The following is an 18,011-nucleotide window of genomic DNA, read 5'->3' as shown; positions in this document are numbered from 1 at the left end:
AAATAAATCACTAAATCACAAACTTCACTCCAGTGTAATGTGATCTACTAGGATTCTGCTCTGGTCACACTTTTTAGATATTTTTTTCTAAAAAAGTTTGAAAACCACTTGTCATTTTCCTTTATGTGCCACTTTGTGATGGTCTAAAATATCCCATATACATAAAATCCAAATAACATACGTTTAAATTTTTGGTTGTAACATCACAAAACGTAAAAAAGGTGTATGAATACTTTTGCAAGGCACTGTATGTGTAAATAAACAGAGGCAGAGCTGTCTATGATAAATTTAATTTTATTCTTTAAAATAAACAGTAATCTACAGAGAACAGGTCACTGACAGATTTAGAACACTGTCCCTGTGATCCTGGGAGCTGTGTTGTTGGGGGCAATAGCCCATGGCAGGGTCACCCAAAGGCAAAGTGGTCCCAGCAGGGGGAACGGACAAAGTGTGGTTCATATAAACCCTGATGATATGGCAATTTGGGAATTTGGTAACTCGCCTAGAATAGGCAGACCAGAGCACCCTTCTGGAGCCAGACCTGGGAGAGTTTAGATCTTTATCCAGGACTTAACTCTGATGACAACTCGAGTCTAGAAACTGTTGAAGACAGAACTCTTATATTTTGTAACATACTACATTATGGTTTATTTTGAATAGCATAAAAAATCCAGACATGTCACATTTTCTATGGGTTTAGATTAAATCTAAGCAGAATTATGAGAAAACCAAGCAACAGGCCTGAGATCAGCAGATCTGCTTGCTGACAGTTTTTAGAGACATGACCTCACTGAACTCTGTCTCAGAAGAGTTCAGTGACTCAGAGCACCATCATGAATATTGAACACACACAGTAAAACAAATCTTTAAAATAATTTTGCCCAATTTTATTTAAATAAAAATGTCATTTTGTAAATCATTTAGATTTTGACTATGGGACTGTTAGACTGGCTCAGGTCAAAGTCCAGCAGGCCGTCATTTCAAATCCTTAAACCTTTATCAAACCCTGACACATTAACATAGCTACTTAAACACAAACTGTGACACACACAGCCTCTAACAAGCAGATACCATATCTAACACAGCTGTGGGTGTAAAGTTTACTCTAAACTAAAGCTGAATCACTCCACACAAACCAGAGTGAGACTGACAGTCACTGCACAGAAAAAACACAGCCTTTAGATCAGGGGTCACCAACATGGCGCCCGCAAGGACCACATGAGTAGCCCGCGGGCCTGTTTTAAAAATAGCTCACCATAGCGCCACTTACCAATGAGCTGCATCAAATTTTTTGTTGCTATCTATTTTAAATCACATTTGATATTTTTTGTGAGAAATCATTAACATGATCCATGTCTTCACATAGATGAATATCATTAATTTAATTAATTATTAATAATAACATTTAATTAACGGTAAATTAAGCAAATGTGTTATTTTAAAAGTGCGTATTAAACTGGTAGCCCTTCACATTAATCGTTACCCAAGAAGTAGCTGTCAGTTTCAAAAAGGTTGGTGACGCCTGCTTTAGATAAGCTGGTGCTGAGAGAAGTGAGAAGTTTCCGAGGCAAACCTGAAGGCAGCAGCAGGTGGAGGTGAGTTAGAGTGCAGAGTTTTGACTTTGAGACTGACTGACCTGATATCAGTGTTTGTGTTAGCTCAGGTGTCTGTGTGTGTGTGTGTGTGTGTGTGTCTTGATTCACCTGCAGCTCACTCTCCCAGACTCACCTGTGCAGGTAGGACATTATTGTCTTTTCACCTTGGTCATTAATAATATTTTGTAATGCGAATCGTTCCTCTGTTTTCTGCCTAAAGCTCTTTAATTACTGCTATAAGAAAAGACACGGCATTTATTGTAATTCAATTCCATTTTATTTAAATTTTGCCAATTGATGATAAAATCATGTCAAGACACTTTATATAATAGGGACAAGACTATAGATTTATAGAGGAAATCCAACATTCCCCCTTGAACAAGCCCTTGATTCCATTTTCCATTTTTACGGAAGAAACCTCCAGCAGAACCAGGTTCAGGGTGGACGGCCATCTGCCTTGATCGGTTGGGGTGAGTGGAAAGTGAAGAGAGAAAAGAAAAAGAGCAACAAAAGCAACAACAAGACACTGGGCAGGTTGGTTGGACCAGTAGCTGCACACTGAAAACACACAATAATGATTCATATCAGTTTTTACTGGAAACATCAGATCAGACTTTACTGAGAATAGATTTGCATTACAGCAGCCCAGACAAACTGATGAAGAACTATTTGAATTAAATAAAATATAAAATAAGAAATTGGAGTCAGGACCTTGCAATATTTTGTCAGTTTATTAAGTACACGTAGCAGGTGGTGCAGATTCCTTCACCTTCATGAAGGACGATTTATCACAGGAGTGAATCATAGTGGGGTTCTTCATACCTCAGACAGTGAATTTTGATTTATAAAAAAGGTTAAATTCAGTGAATTATTATATAAGGTTTACACATACACGATAGAAAGTGAACTGTGCCTTTTTCACAGAAGAATAAAATCATTAACTTTATTAAATGTTCTTGTGCAGGTGATCCGCGACTGGCTGTCAATGGACCAATCACCGCCCAGTGGGCAGGGACATGTGAGCGTGCTCAGCTGTTTCCCACCCTCTGTGGGCAGAGATGTTGCAATTGCCGTGGTGAAGCCCTTGAGAGCTGGCATGGGAAACCCCAACAGCCACAGCTTGCTGTACACAGACAGACAGGTGAGTAGTTCACCTGTATGGAAAGATAAACACTCAGGTGTTTTGAGTTTGAAAATGATTCACTAACATCTAATGTCTTTCCTTCACATACGGTTTAACACAAGTTGAATGTGAACCTGTCTGAGAATTTATCACTAACACATTTGTTCCCAATAAACTGGGCCCTGTGATTGGTTAGGAAATATCCTACTTGTGTGTCTCCAGGTGAGGTGGACGATGGAGGTGTTGTGTTATGGGCTGACTCTCCCACTGGAGGGAGACACTGTCAGATTGTGTGTTGACGTCTACACTGATTGGTTGATGGCCCTGGTTTTCCAAAGGGACTGCATCCCACCACCAATCAGCAGAGATCCCAACCTGTACATCCAGAAGATCCTGCAACACCTGTACAGCCTGTTCCTGCCCAGGTAGACAGGCCAGTCAGCACTGATTTTGAACCTGAACCACACAGTACTTTTCTCATCTAAAGCATCTTTACATGTTTAGTAAAAACCTCTATAACTTACAGGATACATTGTTTGAGTCCGTAAAGTGGATCTGGTTGTATTTTTGAAGATCCTGTTGGTTCCTGAAAGATTTCTGGGCTTGTTCCTGTTTTTTCTTTATGTGTTATGGTCTCTGAGAAGGTTCTAGATAATATTTGTGTAGCTGCAGTGGTTCACTGAAATTCTACAAGAACTTCAGGCTGTTTGCTGACAGGTTCCACCAATCCTGTAGGTGGTCGTTTTCATTTATTTAGTTTTTTCTTAGAAACAAAAGAGGAATGTGAGTCTTTACGGATTTTCTCTGCAAATGTTTGATCAATTTCCCATCTGCTGTCCCAGTTGTTCATTAATTAAACTCACCTCTCCCCTCACCTGGGCAGGTCAGACCAAGTGAGTCCAGTCTACCAGTCTCTCTGTCAGCAGGTGTTGTATGCAGTGAAGACATTGGCAAAAGAAAGCGCTACGATGAGCAGAGACACCTGGGAGTCTCTGCTGCACTTCCTACTCCGCATCAACCACGCCATGCTGGCCCCAGCCAATTCTGCAGGTGAGTCAGTGGGCCTAGCCCCTTAGTCCATACCTGTCTGTCACCTGTCTGTCTGTCCTCAATGGGCTTCACAGTCTGTCCAACAGACACATCCTCTGTAGTTGAATCAGAAGATCTGGAAGAGGAGGATCCAGGACAGACCAACTAAGTAGATTTACATTATGGTCCGGATGGCGACAATACAGGTTAAATACATTTATGAAGAATATGATCACAGAGGATGCTGAAAAACTTGCCATCATGTGACAGCAGATAGGGCCTGGATCACCTCAGCTCCACCATGAAGACCTGGAAGAGGCAGAAAGCAAGAACATCAACAACACATCTGGAGGAGGAACAAAGGCAAAAAAGGACAGAAAGAGACAGATCCAAACCAAATCAAGCATCAAAAGCCAGCAAAGGGAGGGAGGTCCATGTGCTTGAAGGAAAAAACTTAGTTTCAGTACAATAACCTTGTACTAGCAGGACTACATGGACTCTGCTGTACAAACTTGGTTGTAGTTTCAATAAAACTGAGACAACCCACCAGTCATAAATTGGCAGCAGGTACAGACCCTTTATTTATGTCATGAAAAGCATCTTAACTGATCTGACGTGAACAGGTGAAGGAAAATAAGTTAAATTTGAAGTGTCTCAGGCTCTCCCACCTATCTGTCTCTCAGCAGGTGGTGTAGCTCACCTGTCAATGGCCGTGCTGTTGGAGGTGTGGTTGCTGTCTTGCTGTCGCTGTTTCCCGTCTAGATCTCTGTGGCAGACCTGCAGACAGATGTTGAGTGGGTGGAGACATCAGCCTGCAGTGGTGGAGCAATGGAGCAGAGTCGTCACAGCTTTAACCTCCAGGTTACATCACTTCCTGTGAATCACGTGCCTCAGACACATATCGCACTGTTTGCCTAAACCTAGGTGTGTTATATATTCAGGTTTTTGCTGCTGACCTTTGGTCCGTCCTTTCCTCGGTTTAAAGTTCCAGAAGAAGATGCTGCTCTGATCCCTGCAGATCTGGAGGACTACAGAGTCCCTGAGACCTGGTTTAGGTTCCTGCATATGTTCGGGTAACGCATCCTTAAATCTGAAACTCATCTTTGTATCTTCACAGTGGAAGTGAGGTATTTGTTGTCCCCCATACAGTAACCCAGTGGACCTCAGTCATCCAGCGGATGTGGAATCGATTCCTTCCAACCACAAGGATTGGCTGCCAAACATCTTCTTCAGGGCTATGAGAGGAGTCAGCACACTGGTCGACGCCTTCCTAGGTATTTTGATCTATGACCTCTGTCTGACCCCCAGAATGCTACCTGCCCCCTACTTATCAAGGACATCTAACTAACCCTAGAAGTCATTTTGGACCCACCTCTGTTCTGAAATAAAACCTATACTCTTCCCACCCAGCTCATTTATTCAGAGTTTTTACTGGCTAAGGTTATAGAAATGTGAAAATGTTTAAACCACAGAAAATCTATCAGTTAACAGGGAGTCAGCTTGTGTTTTCAGTATCAAGCATCAGCTGTCCACACTACTTGGTCCTTTCTGATACATGGATCAGATCATGTGTCATCATTTCTGCTGTGTCTTGGCCAATAGATGTGATAGAATATTAGTAACTGTCCAATCACAGCTCTCCTTGGGTGTCCGACATTAGCCTAACATAGATTATTTTAGTTGAAGTTGTAATCACACTGTTTTTTACTCTGCTGTCTCTCAAGTGAACATAACAAAGAGCAACATTAGTAGCAACATTCGTTCTTTTCTTCACTAACATGTTGTGGAAGCTCTTTGGGTCACTGTCGTGTTCCGACACAGGTGTTCCAGATTAGTTGTTGTCCACAAAGACACCATCCATGATTAAACAGTCAACTGTCATGTCAGACACCCATTGTCTGTCATGTTAGACTGTTATTACCCTACATCAGCGCAGTTATCAGACGATGGTGGAAGGAGCTGCCAAACTCTGCAGCCTCACTGCCAATATTCAAAAAGCTACTGAAGACGGAACTCGCAACCTCCTGTGCACTTTAACTATTAAAAATAAAAGAACAGAGTTTTCCTGTCTGTCCTTTCTTGCACTTGGGTCTCATGAAATGGAGGCTTTTATTTCAGAGCAATTAGCTTTAATATTTTCTCCCTGACTTATATTTGTTGCTTACTTTGTGCCGAATGTAAATGTATATTGTATATTCAGAACCTGCATTAAAGCCTGATTCTTAGTTTAAAGAAACACTGCAGAGTTATAGCTTCACTGTTTCTGCAGGTGTTAATGTGGTCAACAAAGAACCAACAGAGCTGCTGCCAAACACAGGTATGCAAACATTAGCTACACTCTGCTATAACAAATTAGAGTAAAATAATGAAAGTTATATTATTGTAAAAGCTTGCAGCCCCTTGACTGTAGCTTGCACCCCCTTGACTGTATTGTACTATACTAGCAAAGCTAGTATAGTACAATACAGTATAGTCATAGTTTTGCCTATTGAGTTTTTACTGTTTTATTGTTACTGTTCTTTTTGCGGTTCTGTGGTTGTCATTGTTGCTGTATTTCGTATCATTGCTTTTCTTGTTGCTGTTGTTTTTGTTGCTTTTATTGTTGCTCTATATTCATTAATTCTTTCTGTGTCTCCAGGACTGATGGCCAGGACCAATTTCAGAGACCGGTTACCTTCATTTGGTAAACGACTTTAACCCAATATGATCATTAAATGAATCCACTGTTGGTCCTCTGACAGCGGAACCAAACATAAGAGACCCCCTTCACCTGTTCACCTCTTACATCCTGCAACTGGTGTAAAATATGTTTTTTAATGTAGGTACAAAGGAAAATGGTCCAGTTACAGTCCAGTTACTACAAGAAGAGATTAAAGGGGGCATCCGCAAAAGCAAAATCAACATCAGAAGTCATGTTCAAATATTGTATTAAGCAATAATTACTGCGACAGGCCCATCTGCAGGTTTTGTTTTACACCTTCTATGTTTCACTACAAGTCTCCCCTGGTTTACATCTCCACCATCGTCTCCATAGGAACATCAATTGGCATCAGGATGGACCAATGAGCAAACGCTGTGTGCAGGCAGTGCTCATGGGAGTCGTAGGGTTGTAGTGTAACATTGCAGTTATTTCTAATGGCTTTTCAGACTACAATTGATAGTATTTCTCGAAAATTCAACCTGCCAAAGTGGCTAGTGGGTGTGATTGTTAATGTTAGCACTGCTGAAAGCCGCCAGCATTTGGGAGGTTTGCGGGTGTCACTGCCTAATGCACTTAAGAAACTCGGTTACTAGAAATTCATGTATACATGCAGCAGAAGAGTAATTTGATTTCACTCCACCACTGACTTATTTTGGAAGCCTGACTTACAGACTTTAATAGATTTAAACTGTATAGTGACAGAAAATGATTTATTTCTGATTTTAGAAGACTTTGATTTACATGAAAGTTAATAAATCAGCTTCCCAAGAAATTCAACTGTAACCTGGCTACTTAAGTCCACATAAACACACTGAGTAAAAATCAAATCCTAAGTCTTCCTGTGACCTTTGGTGTTTGACAGGTGTGGCTGTGACCAAGAGCCCCTTCAAAGACCGCCTCCCCTCTTATGGTAAACCACCCCCATTCCCATCTCCTGATCTGATTGGTGGATCTGATTTGCAGCAATACAATATACACCTATTTCCTCAGGTATCTCTCGTCCTCGTTCTGGCAGTGCTCCACCCACCCCAGTGAACATACTGAGCGTGCCCAGTGCAACCTCCACCACCACAACCCCTTCACACAACAGTCGACTAAAACCTGTGAATGTTTCCAAAGCAACCACCAAACCTCTTACGGTACAACATCTTTACCTGTCCAGGTACATGTCTTGTCTTGGCATGTTTTATACATATCTGCTTTTTCTTTCAGATCTTGTCCTCCACCCATCACTGGAAATCCAATTCTCCCCCTTCAACTCCCTCTCTGTGCTCCTCTCCCCGACCCTCCCCCTCCCCCCTCAGGTGTAACGTGGACTCCCTCCTCCACCTGTTTGGCTTTTGGCTGTTTGATGCTGCTCTGATCCATAAAGACTCTGGTCCGTACCACTCTGTATTACTACAGGTCTACACATACAGCACACAGTGGTACTAACAGCACAGTACATTCATGCAGCTGCAGGTAGAACTGTCCACATGACGGTAACTGTCTATTCTGTCTCATGCAGCTAGTCAGGATGGTGTCTCTGCGATGTCAGAAAGGTGGGGGCCAGGTCGAGCTGAGGCCTGTGGGACACTCTGCAGGATCTTCACCTGTAAGAAGACGGCAGAGGATATTCTGCCCGTCTACCTAGCCAGGTATGTGCCTAGGTAACTGTAACTGCAGCAACATGGACAGATAGTCCACGCGTGTTCACCTGTGTTTGACTTGAAATATGCCCCCCTGCCTCATCAGGTTCTACCTGGTTCTGCTGCAGGATCTCCAAGTGTGGGAGGGGGCATGTCCTTCTGTTCTGGCCTCAATTCTGTTGAACTCTACCTGTCTGTTCAGCTGTGACCTGCCAGGAGTCAACCTGCTGCTTCCGTCATTTGTTTCAGCTCTAGAGAACGTGTTGCTCAGCAGGTAAAACTGCTGCTAATAATGCTGTCACTGAGGATACAGATGGAGCAGCCCAAAACTGCTGCGTAATTCGTTTATAAAACAAAGTCAGTCTAAATTAATTAATGGTAACCAACATAAATCATTGAACAAAGATCAACGGCTTTCGGCTTCCTTCAGGGGTCGCCACAGCGGAACATGTTCCGCATGTTGATTTGGTTTGAGTTTTTACACTTCCAAGTTTGTCCTTGGTGGCTGGGTGAGGTCACACCTGGATGGGTGGCATCCGAACCTGCTGCCTTCTGCATCCCAACCCAATGCTTTAGCACTGAGCCACCAGGCCCTGAACATAACTCACTGGTTGAAGGTGTTTTTCTTTCTAAACTCCTCATGTTGGACCATCACGTAGTGACCGTAACAGGCTTATAAAACACTGATACAACCACTGAGAAAATGTCTAGAGAGCTGGACATAAGAATTAAAGAGCCACAGAAATAAATCCCTTAGCGAGGAAGAAACGTGTAAAGCTCTGTACTTCTCTTGGAGCTTTATTTTTTCCTTTGCACCTGATTTAATCCAAGTAAACACAGCGGATGCTTTTTTCCCCGCTGAGCACTAGTGCAGGTGGCTCCTTCCTTCAGAGGGAGAGGAGGACAACAAATGTCCTCAGTCCATCAATCATCAGTGTGAGTCACCGGGGACCAGCTCTGTCCCAGTTCTCAGTGCTGTATCATCAAGAACTAGCTTCACTCTGCTTTACATTTCCCCTTTATGAGTGAATGGCACAGAGAGAAGGGGAGGGATGCAACGGCAAGTTCAGGAGACAATGTTTGATGGACTTTGACATGGCAAAGTGAGTTTGACACCACATTCAATAATGTGAAGACACATTTTACCATGAATTCAGCAGCTTTATGTCTAAAAATAGACCATCAGTCCGGGGGTTTTTACTCCTGTGCATTGAATCTCGATCTCTGTAGACAGCCCAAAGTCACCAAAGAGTAAAATTACTGCATACCGCTCACTTTGAGTACTGCTAATATGTCAAAGAAGTAGAAGGAGGAACTGACACTATGTCTTCACCTGGTTTAGTAAAGATATTCATGTCTCACAAGTGATTCATTTTTTATTTATTTTGAAATGTGTAAAGTAATGCAATAGTAATGTGTAACACAACTTTGATTTGAAATGAAGTGGAGTATAAAATTGAGATATTTGCTCTTAGATGTAGTGGAGTAAAAGTCAAATCAACCAAAATTAAATCTATTTTAGGAAAGTACAGATACGTCAAAAATGTCCTTAAGGTTTCAGTGTATGTGATGTCCCCTTTCTGTCTGTCTGTGGTCCAGGGAGCTGCTGAGGTTTAAGAGTTTTGTGAGTCTGGTGGATTTGAGACAGTCCTCCATCCAGGTGCTCTTGTCTCTGCTGCCCCTTCCTCTACAGTTTGGATCTGTCCGATCAGAGGTAACCTCCCACGCACCTGGTTACGGAGGGACACATGTTTGGGCAGAGCAGAGCTGGTCCTCAAAGGTGATGTAAAAAATGAACATTAGGATTCACCTGCATGTATCTGCTCAGGTGTTACTGGACAAGCAGATCAGTGGTAATGACTTCACAGCAACTAGTTTCCTGTCTCTGAAGCCCCGACTCTTCAGTGTTCTAGTTGGAGCCCTGCAGACAGAGACTGACGCCTCCAACACTCAGGTCATCCTGGGTCAGTCTCAGATCCTGGTGTCTGTTTACACTTTAGCCACTTACACAGCCAGACTTAATTCTTTCTGTCTGTGCAGCTGCCATGTTGAACCTGGTCCAGGATTCAGCTCTGGTCCAGGCTGCAGGACACACCCAGCAGGTAAGCCACTTATCATCTACTGACATTTAATGACTCTGCTCATATTTACCAACCTGCTCTCAGAGCCATGACGTTATATTTTGCTGCTTTGTCACTAAGTGATGCACAGGGCCTTTATTTCATTAAGTCGAATTGCTTCCTGTCCAACATTGGACACATTGACACTGTGATTAGACAGAGGAGACATGACGCAGATATTATAGACAAATCAATTTAAAATGATGTAAACTGTGTAACAAAGAATAATTTGACTGGGTTGACCTGCAAAGGATGGGAGAACACCTGAGCCTCACAGTGTCACACATTAAAGAGCTGCTTCTTCTACATTCATTCCCATAAAAATCCAGAGAGTCTCCTTCAAAATGTATTAATAATATATGTATATTTATATCTGGCTCAACTTGTTAGTAACAGCAGAGTGGAGAGAGGAAGCAAAAGTAAGCAACAGGAAACAACAACAGAAATATACTCAGGGAGCAACTCCCAGGTGCCACCATTAGCACCAGAGGATGCCAGGGACACAGAGCTCCTCTCCATTATAGCTGGAAAAAGGGCAGAGAGGGAGCTGGTCTACATACTCTATACTGTACATACTGGGATTGCTAATTAAGTGAATTAATTGAGACTGAAACCAACACACCAGCCAGGATTTGGTAGCAGTTACAAACCTTTTTGAAGGTGCCACAGGTCCAGGAGGGCCAGTCTGTTACCTTTGTTGTCCTCCCTGTTTAAATTGATGTAAATGTCCACTACATTTCTGTGGTTCGTGAAAGCCTGTTCCTCCTGGATCCTGTCCTCTGGCCATGTGTCATCTACATATCTGAACCACTGGGTTGGTGCTGTTCCCGGGAGAAACTTAAGTGTTTTCGTCTCCACTTCCTCCATGTACGGGTTGGCAACAATACGTGACACTAGGAAACTCAGGGCACATCCATGTTTCTGTCTGTGGAAGTTCCTATAAAAGACAGAGAGCCGACGTAAATAGACTCAAAGCTAATCAGATCTTAGAGAGAGGAAACAAACACCAGGAGCTTAATGACTGATCAAAATCACTCTTTTCCCCATCAGTGATCGTCACATGTTCATCTTCCTTTTCTTCCAGGAAACTGAGTCCTGGCCTGGTGTAGCCCGTAGAACCAGATGGACCAGTGACACAAGTGAAATCAGTGGAACTAGATGGACAACAGGAACCAGTAGTTAATGATTGCAATTAGTTGGTTGTTTAATATTAATGTTTTTGTGACGTTGACATATCACGGAAATCTGAGAACAGTCCATTTTGCTGTTGTAACCAATTGTCCAATTGTCAGATGCGGCAGGGGTTCTGTGGGTTCAGGTTGTGCGCCTGCTGACTCAGTGTCTGACTGCTCAGTGGAAGAATGAACCAGCGGTTTGTCTATCCGCACTGGAAGTACTGGGAGGACTGGCCAAGGTAAACACACACAGACAACCGCACACACAAACACAATCTTCTTGCATCTGTAAACCTGTTGTGTGATGCTACAGATTGAGGTGGAGGTGGAGGACGCAGAGAGGAAGGGAGCGGTCAGTTCTGTCTGTAGTCATATTGTGTATCAGTGCAGTCGTCCTCCTCCTCTGCACACCAGAGACCTGCACTCTGTAATCGTCACTGCCTTCCACTGTCTGAACGTCTGGTTAACACAGCACCCCACCCTGCTCAACTACCAGGTAACTGACCCTGAACGATCAACCATAACTAAACCATAAACCAGTAATTGAACACAGGCAGATGTGTACATGTGTGTTGTTCATTGCATTGTGGGTGTTTTCAGGACTGTTTGCTAGAGGTCCTGGAGATCGTGGAATTGGGGATTTCGGGGAATAAGTCCCGACAGGGACAGGAAGAGAGGTGCAAAGAGGACAAAGAACTAAACCCAGCATCTCACAGGGTGAAGGAGGCAGCTGAGGCCACACTGAGCTGGTGAGCAAAACAAACCAATTCTACATATTCAGAAACTGCTAAATGGCAAATAAAGCAAACAGGAGTCTTTTTACTCTCAGACTAAACTCTTGGTAACAGTTTTTAACTTTATGACCAAAAACATGTTGAAAGTCTGAACTATGCAGTACTGTATTGGGGAGTTAGACCATTAAAGAGTTTTTCGAAATTTCTGTAGTCAGGATGTTTTTTGGAATGCAGCCTTTTCAAAAGTATTTTGTGGAACTACTGCTGATACTAGTTTCTAGTTTTCTTGTGTCCGTGTGGACATAACATTTGCATATCATTTATAATTGTTATGTTTATTTGGTCCACAATCCAACAAACCAGAACTGATTACATTCAGATCCAGATCAGATTCAGACCAGCTTAAAGGGTCTAACACAAATCTGGTCTCAGTGTAATGCAGGTTTCAGAAGGGTTCATGTCTGTTGGAGATTCGCCGAATGAGGGCGCTCTGATTGGCTGTTCTGGTATGAATGACATCGGTGTGAAGAAGTTCAGATATTTTGCAGTGGACAGCTCTGTGATCCTAGCCATGCAGGAGGAACACTCAGGACCTGGACAGGGTTGGTCCTCACTCACTGAACCAGAACCAGTCCCTTACACACTGATCTGTAACCATTCCTCACATGCTGATAACAAAATGATGCAGAACCAGTCCTCACTGATCACTAATTAAATTAAATCTAATCTAATTTAATATATATTTTAGCCTGAATATGCAGGACTGTTTCATGTGTTTGCTTTAAATAACTACAGTAAATGCACTTTTTAATTAGACAGATTTTCTACGCATTATTATTTTACATATGTTGTTATTTTGGTTTATACCTCAGAAGAAGCATTTAGACTTGCACATACATGCATAGCTAAAATGAGCTGCCTTATAATTAGTGGACTTTTCTCTTTTTTAAGAGGGGGATATGATTTTATGGGTAATGGTCTGGACTTTATGGACTTTATTTAAAGACCCACTTTCTAAAATCAACTATGTGCTTTTTACATGATGACGTATCACCCCAGGGATAATAAAGGTTTATTCTCCACAGCTTAATAAGCAATAATGTTGCATTGTTTGTTGCTTCAGTCAATCTGGATCTAAAATCACCGGTCAATTGTGATGTCACTGCTAAATGACCAGGGTTTATCAGGTTCATTTTCTCAAATGAAAGAAAAAAAATCATTTTCTACACCATGATATTTACATTTTACAGATTTGAAAACTAGGTTACTAGGCTAATTTAATGGTACAAGCTTCAGCCCTGTCGCTGGAATTTTTGTCTATGTTTACGTAGAGTAGAACAGTCCTGCACAGTTTACAAGAAATGTCTCAGCCTGAGTGTTGCAGATTATCTTCAGATATTGAAAATTTAAAACCTCAAACTCTAGACCTCTAGACCCCTTTGGCTACATGAGTGTCTACACTTGAAATGGATGAGTGCTTGATTCACTCTCAGCAGTAGGTGTGAAAAAGCACATACAGTATTTGTGTGCAGGGCATGAATTTATCAAGGAGATCTCTCATGTTGTAGAAAACAACCACTCTGAGGAAGTAAGATGTTATATATGTAACACTGGATTGTACCTTTTACTACCTAAAGGATCCATCACATGCAGTCACAACAAACACAAGAATACCTGTCAGTACCCTAGTACTAGTAGGTACTGTTGTCTCTTCATCTTACATCATCAAACGACTTAACGTTCTGATCATGTTTTATTGATTGGCGTGCACAGCATTGGGTCCGTCACTCACAGTGGTGATCAGGGGACCATCTGGATGTCACACCTGGGCTCTACAGCTTCACCTGCAGCCCAGAGATGGAAGAATACATGCGCAGGTATCTACATCTACATCACTAAGTACACGATAACATACCCAATAATTAAACTCTCCCATTTGTTGACTTCCTGCAGAAAACTCCGATCCCAGACCACCACGGTGTAGTCCAGGAAGACTCTGGGATACGATGTGGAATCAAACATCAGCTTTTTCCTGAAAACACAGACAGAGTTCTTCCAGTCAAAGCAGATCTCAGTATTCCAGCCCTAAATGAGGAGGTTTCTGAGGAGGTAAGAACAAGCTCAACATCCTCGTCCAACCCTGAACCAGTCCTGGCTGAATGTTTACTCTATGTGTTAAACAGCTACATTAATATTAGACAGGTTTGCTGTGCCTGGTCTTACTAGTGACATATTAAGGGAGAGTAAAAATTAGGTGAAACCTAATCCATCTTCATAAGGTGCTGCAGCAGTTGGAGCATCTGCGAGCAGCACTGAGGAGACAGCGTCAGATTGAGGCTTGGTTACAGGTGAGTGGTTGTCCAATTGTCACAACGACCTGCAAACCACCGCCTTCTGTCTCCAACTTCCAGACATCGAGACTCTTCCTGTCCAACCTGGGCTTTTTGACACCTGAGACTTTAAAGGTAGTGAGCACACAAGGAAAGAGCAAATATTTAGTTAGACCTGTATACCTGTCTCACCTTCCTCCCTCTCACCTATCTGGTTGCAGGATCCAGGTACCAGTGGAGTCCCAGCTCAGCTGGTGTCTCTGGACTCTTCTATTCCAGGATTCTCAGAGGAGCTGAGATGTTTAGATCGACTGTCATCCAGAACCTGTGACTCTGCCTTCATCTTCTATGTGAAAGCTGGACAGAGAACACCTGCAGAGGTCACACACCTGTCTGTCTCACTTATCTCTCACCTGTTAAAGTCATAAACACCTTTCTCACCTGTATGTTTGTTTGTAGATCTTGAGGAATGTAGAGTCCAGGTGCAAAGTCCCATCTCACTTCCTGGACTTTCTCTCCTCTCTCGGTCGGCCAGTGAAGGCAGGTCAACATCAAAAGAGTGGGGTCAGCGCCCGTGGTGAGCTCTCTGATTGATCCACATGATGCTCACCTGAGGTCACTCACTGCAGCTGACTGGTTGGTTCTTTCTCTCAGAATTTTCAGCTGTGCTGGGAGACAGTGGAGGGGGTGTGTTTAATGGAGAGAAGTTTGTTCTGAAGTTCACGGATGCTCTGACAGAGATGACCTTCATCGTCCCCTCATCATCATCATCATCATCATCATCTTCGTCGTCGTCGTCATACAGTCTGTGTCAAATATTAAATAAATGATAACAGACAGTTTTAACTTGATTATTTATTAACCTGTTATTTTGTTCAAAGCGTTTCATTGGTTGAAGAGTCGAGAGGAAACTGGGTCTTCACCTGAGTCACCATCAAACCCGCAGCTTAGTCCGGACTTCAGCCCCCAGCCCACAGTAGGCATCTTCAAAATAAAAGCCTTTTCACCTGGTTATTACTTTCTGTGTCTCCTGCCTGCCTCTCACCTGTCTACCTGTTCAGACTTCTCCAGATGAAGACATGAAGTCTTGCTGTTTTGCATCATCATTCATCAATTCTGAATGTAAAGTCCTGATCGTTTGGGTTGAACACTTCGAGGACATCGGTAACTTTATACATCTAAATCAGTAATTAACTAATTAATTGATTCATTATTTGACTGGCTGTAGAATTAGTAAAATCTAAAAAAAAAATTGTTATTGATAAAGCTCTAGTTTTTAAAAACTAGTTATGACTAACTAGTAACTAACCTATAGATAAAGTCAATGAAAAATTAAATAGTCTGATGTGAAAATAAAAATCCTAATCATTTTTTGTAGTGATGATAAAGAACCCTCAGTCTGGGAAGAGATAAACCATTAAACGCTGGGGAGCTAAAATGATAAACCAGCAACAGAATTGTGCCCTGTTTGCATTTGTCATAGTTTTTATCATAAATTTGACAGTCAGCTGTAAAGCACTTGTACAGGATGTGCTAAACTAATAAAATAGAATTAACTGTGTTTCAGAGAGTTTCCCTCTGTCGGAGCTGCTGTCAGAGACGAAGACACAAACACCAAAACGGTAAAAACACAAACACTCTGCAAACAGCTTGAGTCTTGTGGAAAATCTGAAAACAGAAACTCGCCAAACAGGGCACTGAATGTCCAACTGATCTTCGTCCATCCTCTGAAAACTGGTCTGTACCGGATCTGTTACCGTGGAAACACCACCAGCAAGGTCAGCATGGTCGTTCCATTGGTCAGCGGGAGTGTGGTCAGCAAGAGAAGCCTTGGTATGTGTGTCTCTGCGATGGTCTGTCTGTACACACCCACCATCCACAACATTAGCACTGGTGGTCCACTCTGAGCAGTCTGCAGTGACCACAGAGGTGGTACAAGTACACAAACTCAGTACTCAGCTAAAGTAGAAACTACTGGCCTAAAGAAGTCTACTACAAGTACCACTTCAAAAATTTCACTCAACTGGAAAGCAGATTATCTACCCTTTACTTAAAGTACAAAAGTAAAAGTACTCTACTAAGAAAACAATGTCTTTTAAAGAATGGTAATTATAGTAATTATGGCAAACATGTACAGTAATTAATAAAAACTAAGGGTCAAAGGTCACTGTTGGTAAAAGTGGAGCTGGTTTTAATCACTTTATGTGCTGACAGCTGGTTAATCCACAATGATATATCAGTTCACATATTTATAAAAAACAGATAAGGATTTTATATTAAAACCACCTCCACTATTAATGTTGTGGCTGATCGGTGTATGTCTGTGTGTCTGTACCCGTCTGTCTATGTAGGTACTGTCCTGGGCCCCTGTGTGTCCACTCAACTAATCATAGGCCGTTGGACAATAGATAGAATCTGATATTCTTTGTCAGTTTCGTTTCAGCTTTTGTTTTGTTGTCATGGTAATGAAAAACCTTGACGTCCTGTCCATCTCTAGCTTTCCTTGTCAGGGAGACGGTGATCAACTGCTGCCATCGGCGACGTTTGGAGAGCGACTCGGCCCCCCCGCCCTACGTCAGGAGGAGGCACGTGATCAGTGACATCATCCTTCGTTACCGCAACCGCAGCTCAGAGCCCGCCTTCTACTCTGCCCTGTTCCATGACCTCTAACCCCCCGCCCGCACCCAACCAGTTACACTGTTACCATGGCAATATTTTTGGTCCAGCAGCATAAAAGTTTGAAATCAGCTAATCAGAGGCAGCAGTTAGTGAGAGACAATGTTACTGCTGGTCCACGAATATGTGTTTGTGTTTTAGTTTAAGGATCAGGGATGGATGAATAACCATCAGTTTCTGGAAAGAAAAAGTATTTTGTCATGTTTATAATGTTCCAGAGGAAAAAAGTATTTAACATTGCCTCAGTAATATTAGAAATGGTTTCATTGATACCACAACCAAAGAAGAAAGCGACATCACCAGTGATACTAAAGACTCACAGAGGCTATAAAACAGTTGTCCTGTTTCACTGGGAGATATTTTCTGCCACTAGCTCAGTGGGTAGTGGTGAGAAACATTTACTGGGCTCGTTACTGGGCTGTATGGGACAGTTTTTTTTATTCAAAAAAATTGACCACAGTAACAAATGTTTCATGCTGGAATCACGTCGCCACAGAATCAGCTTCAGCTCATAGGTGATACTGATATTAAAGATGTTTCTTTGAAGTAGACTTTATAAAACATTAAGATGTGAATGTGGACCAGGGGGGGGGCTCAGGGGCTCGAGAGCCCGTCCTTCTCATTACGTGGATCAGGTGTGTTCAGTCAATCAGAAGCTGGAACGTGGGATGTGGCTCTTGAGGCCCAGAGTCGGCCGGATGTCGATCCTGTATATTTTCCTGTGATTGTGACACAGATTTTTTTAGAATCACTTGTGTCTTTATCAACAGCCTCATTGATTAAACTATAGTTGGATTTTGGAGAAATGTAGGCAGCACTTTTGTCTTTCAATTATTATTTTGTGCTGATAAAATCCGAATTGCTCCTCACCTCCCATCCCCAAATATAAAAATATAAACC

The 18,011-nt window shown here is 42.3% G+C and overlaps 1 protein-coding gene across 3 annotated transcripts; it reads left to right on the top strand.

The window, feature by feature from the left end:
* The first annotated feature begins 1,638 nt into the window (after positions 1-1,638).
* Positions 1,639-17,917, top strand: LOC137127486 (ral GTPase-activating protein subunit beta-like). Of its 3 annotated transcripts, none has more exons than XM_067504492.1 (34): positions 1,639-1,736; positions 2,010-2,129; positions 2,560-2,736; positions 2,941-3,143; positions 3,602-3,768; positions 4,434-4,608; positions 4,689-4,820; positions 4,897-5,021; positions 6,017-6,064; positions 6,386-6,430; positions 7,311-7,358; positions 7,439-7,587; positions 7,661-7,826; positions 7,956-8,085; positions 8,183-8,350; positions 9,676-9,790; positions 9,905-10,040; positions 10,117-10,178; positions 11,281-11,371; positions 11,489-11,610; positions 11,685-11,867; positions 11,972-12,120; positions 12,538-12,707; positions 13,879-13,982; positions 14,059-14,214; positions 14,385-14,570; positions 14,657-14,815; positions 14,895-15,012; positions 15,090-15,239; positions 15,317-15,411; positions 15,497-15,599; positions 16,003-16,057; positions 16,129-16,268; positions 16,933-17,917. In XM_067504492.1, the coding sequence occupies exons 3-34, from the start codon at positions 2,581-2,583 to the stop codon at positions 17,103-17,105; spliced, it is 4,179 nt and encodes a 1,392-aa protein (XP_067360593.1). In that variant the 5' UTR covers positions 1,639-1,736; positions 2,010-2,129; positions 2,560-2,580; the 3' UTR covers positions 17,106-17,917. The 3 variants fall into 3 exon arrangements, with proteins under 3 accessions (XP_067360593.1, XP_067360592.1, XP_067360594.1); XM_067504491.1 differs by having other exon boundaries at positions 4,431-4,608; XM_067504493.1 differs by having other exon boundaries at positions 4,431-4,608; positions 7,439-7,610; positions 7,753-7,826.
* The last annotated feature ends 94 nt before the right edge of the window (positions 17,918-18,011 follow it).

The sequence above is a fragment of the Channa argus genome, chromosome 5 (assembly GCF_033026475.1).
Source record: "Channa argus isolate prfri chromosome 5, Channa argus male v1.0, whole genome shotgun sequence".
Lineage (NCBI taxonomy): Eukaryota > Metazoa > Chordata > Actinopteri > Anabantiformes > Channidae > Channa > Channa argus.
This window is presented reverse-complemented; position numbering and strand designations above follow the sequence as displayed.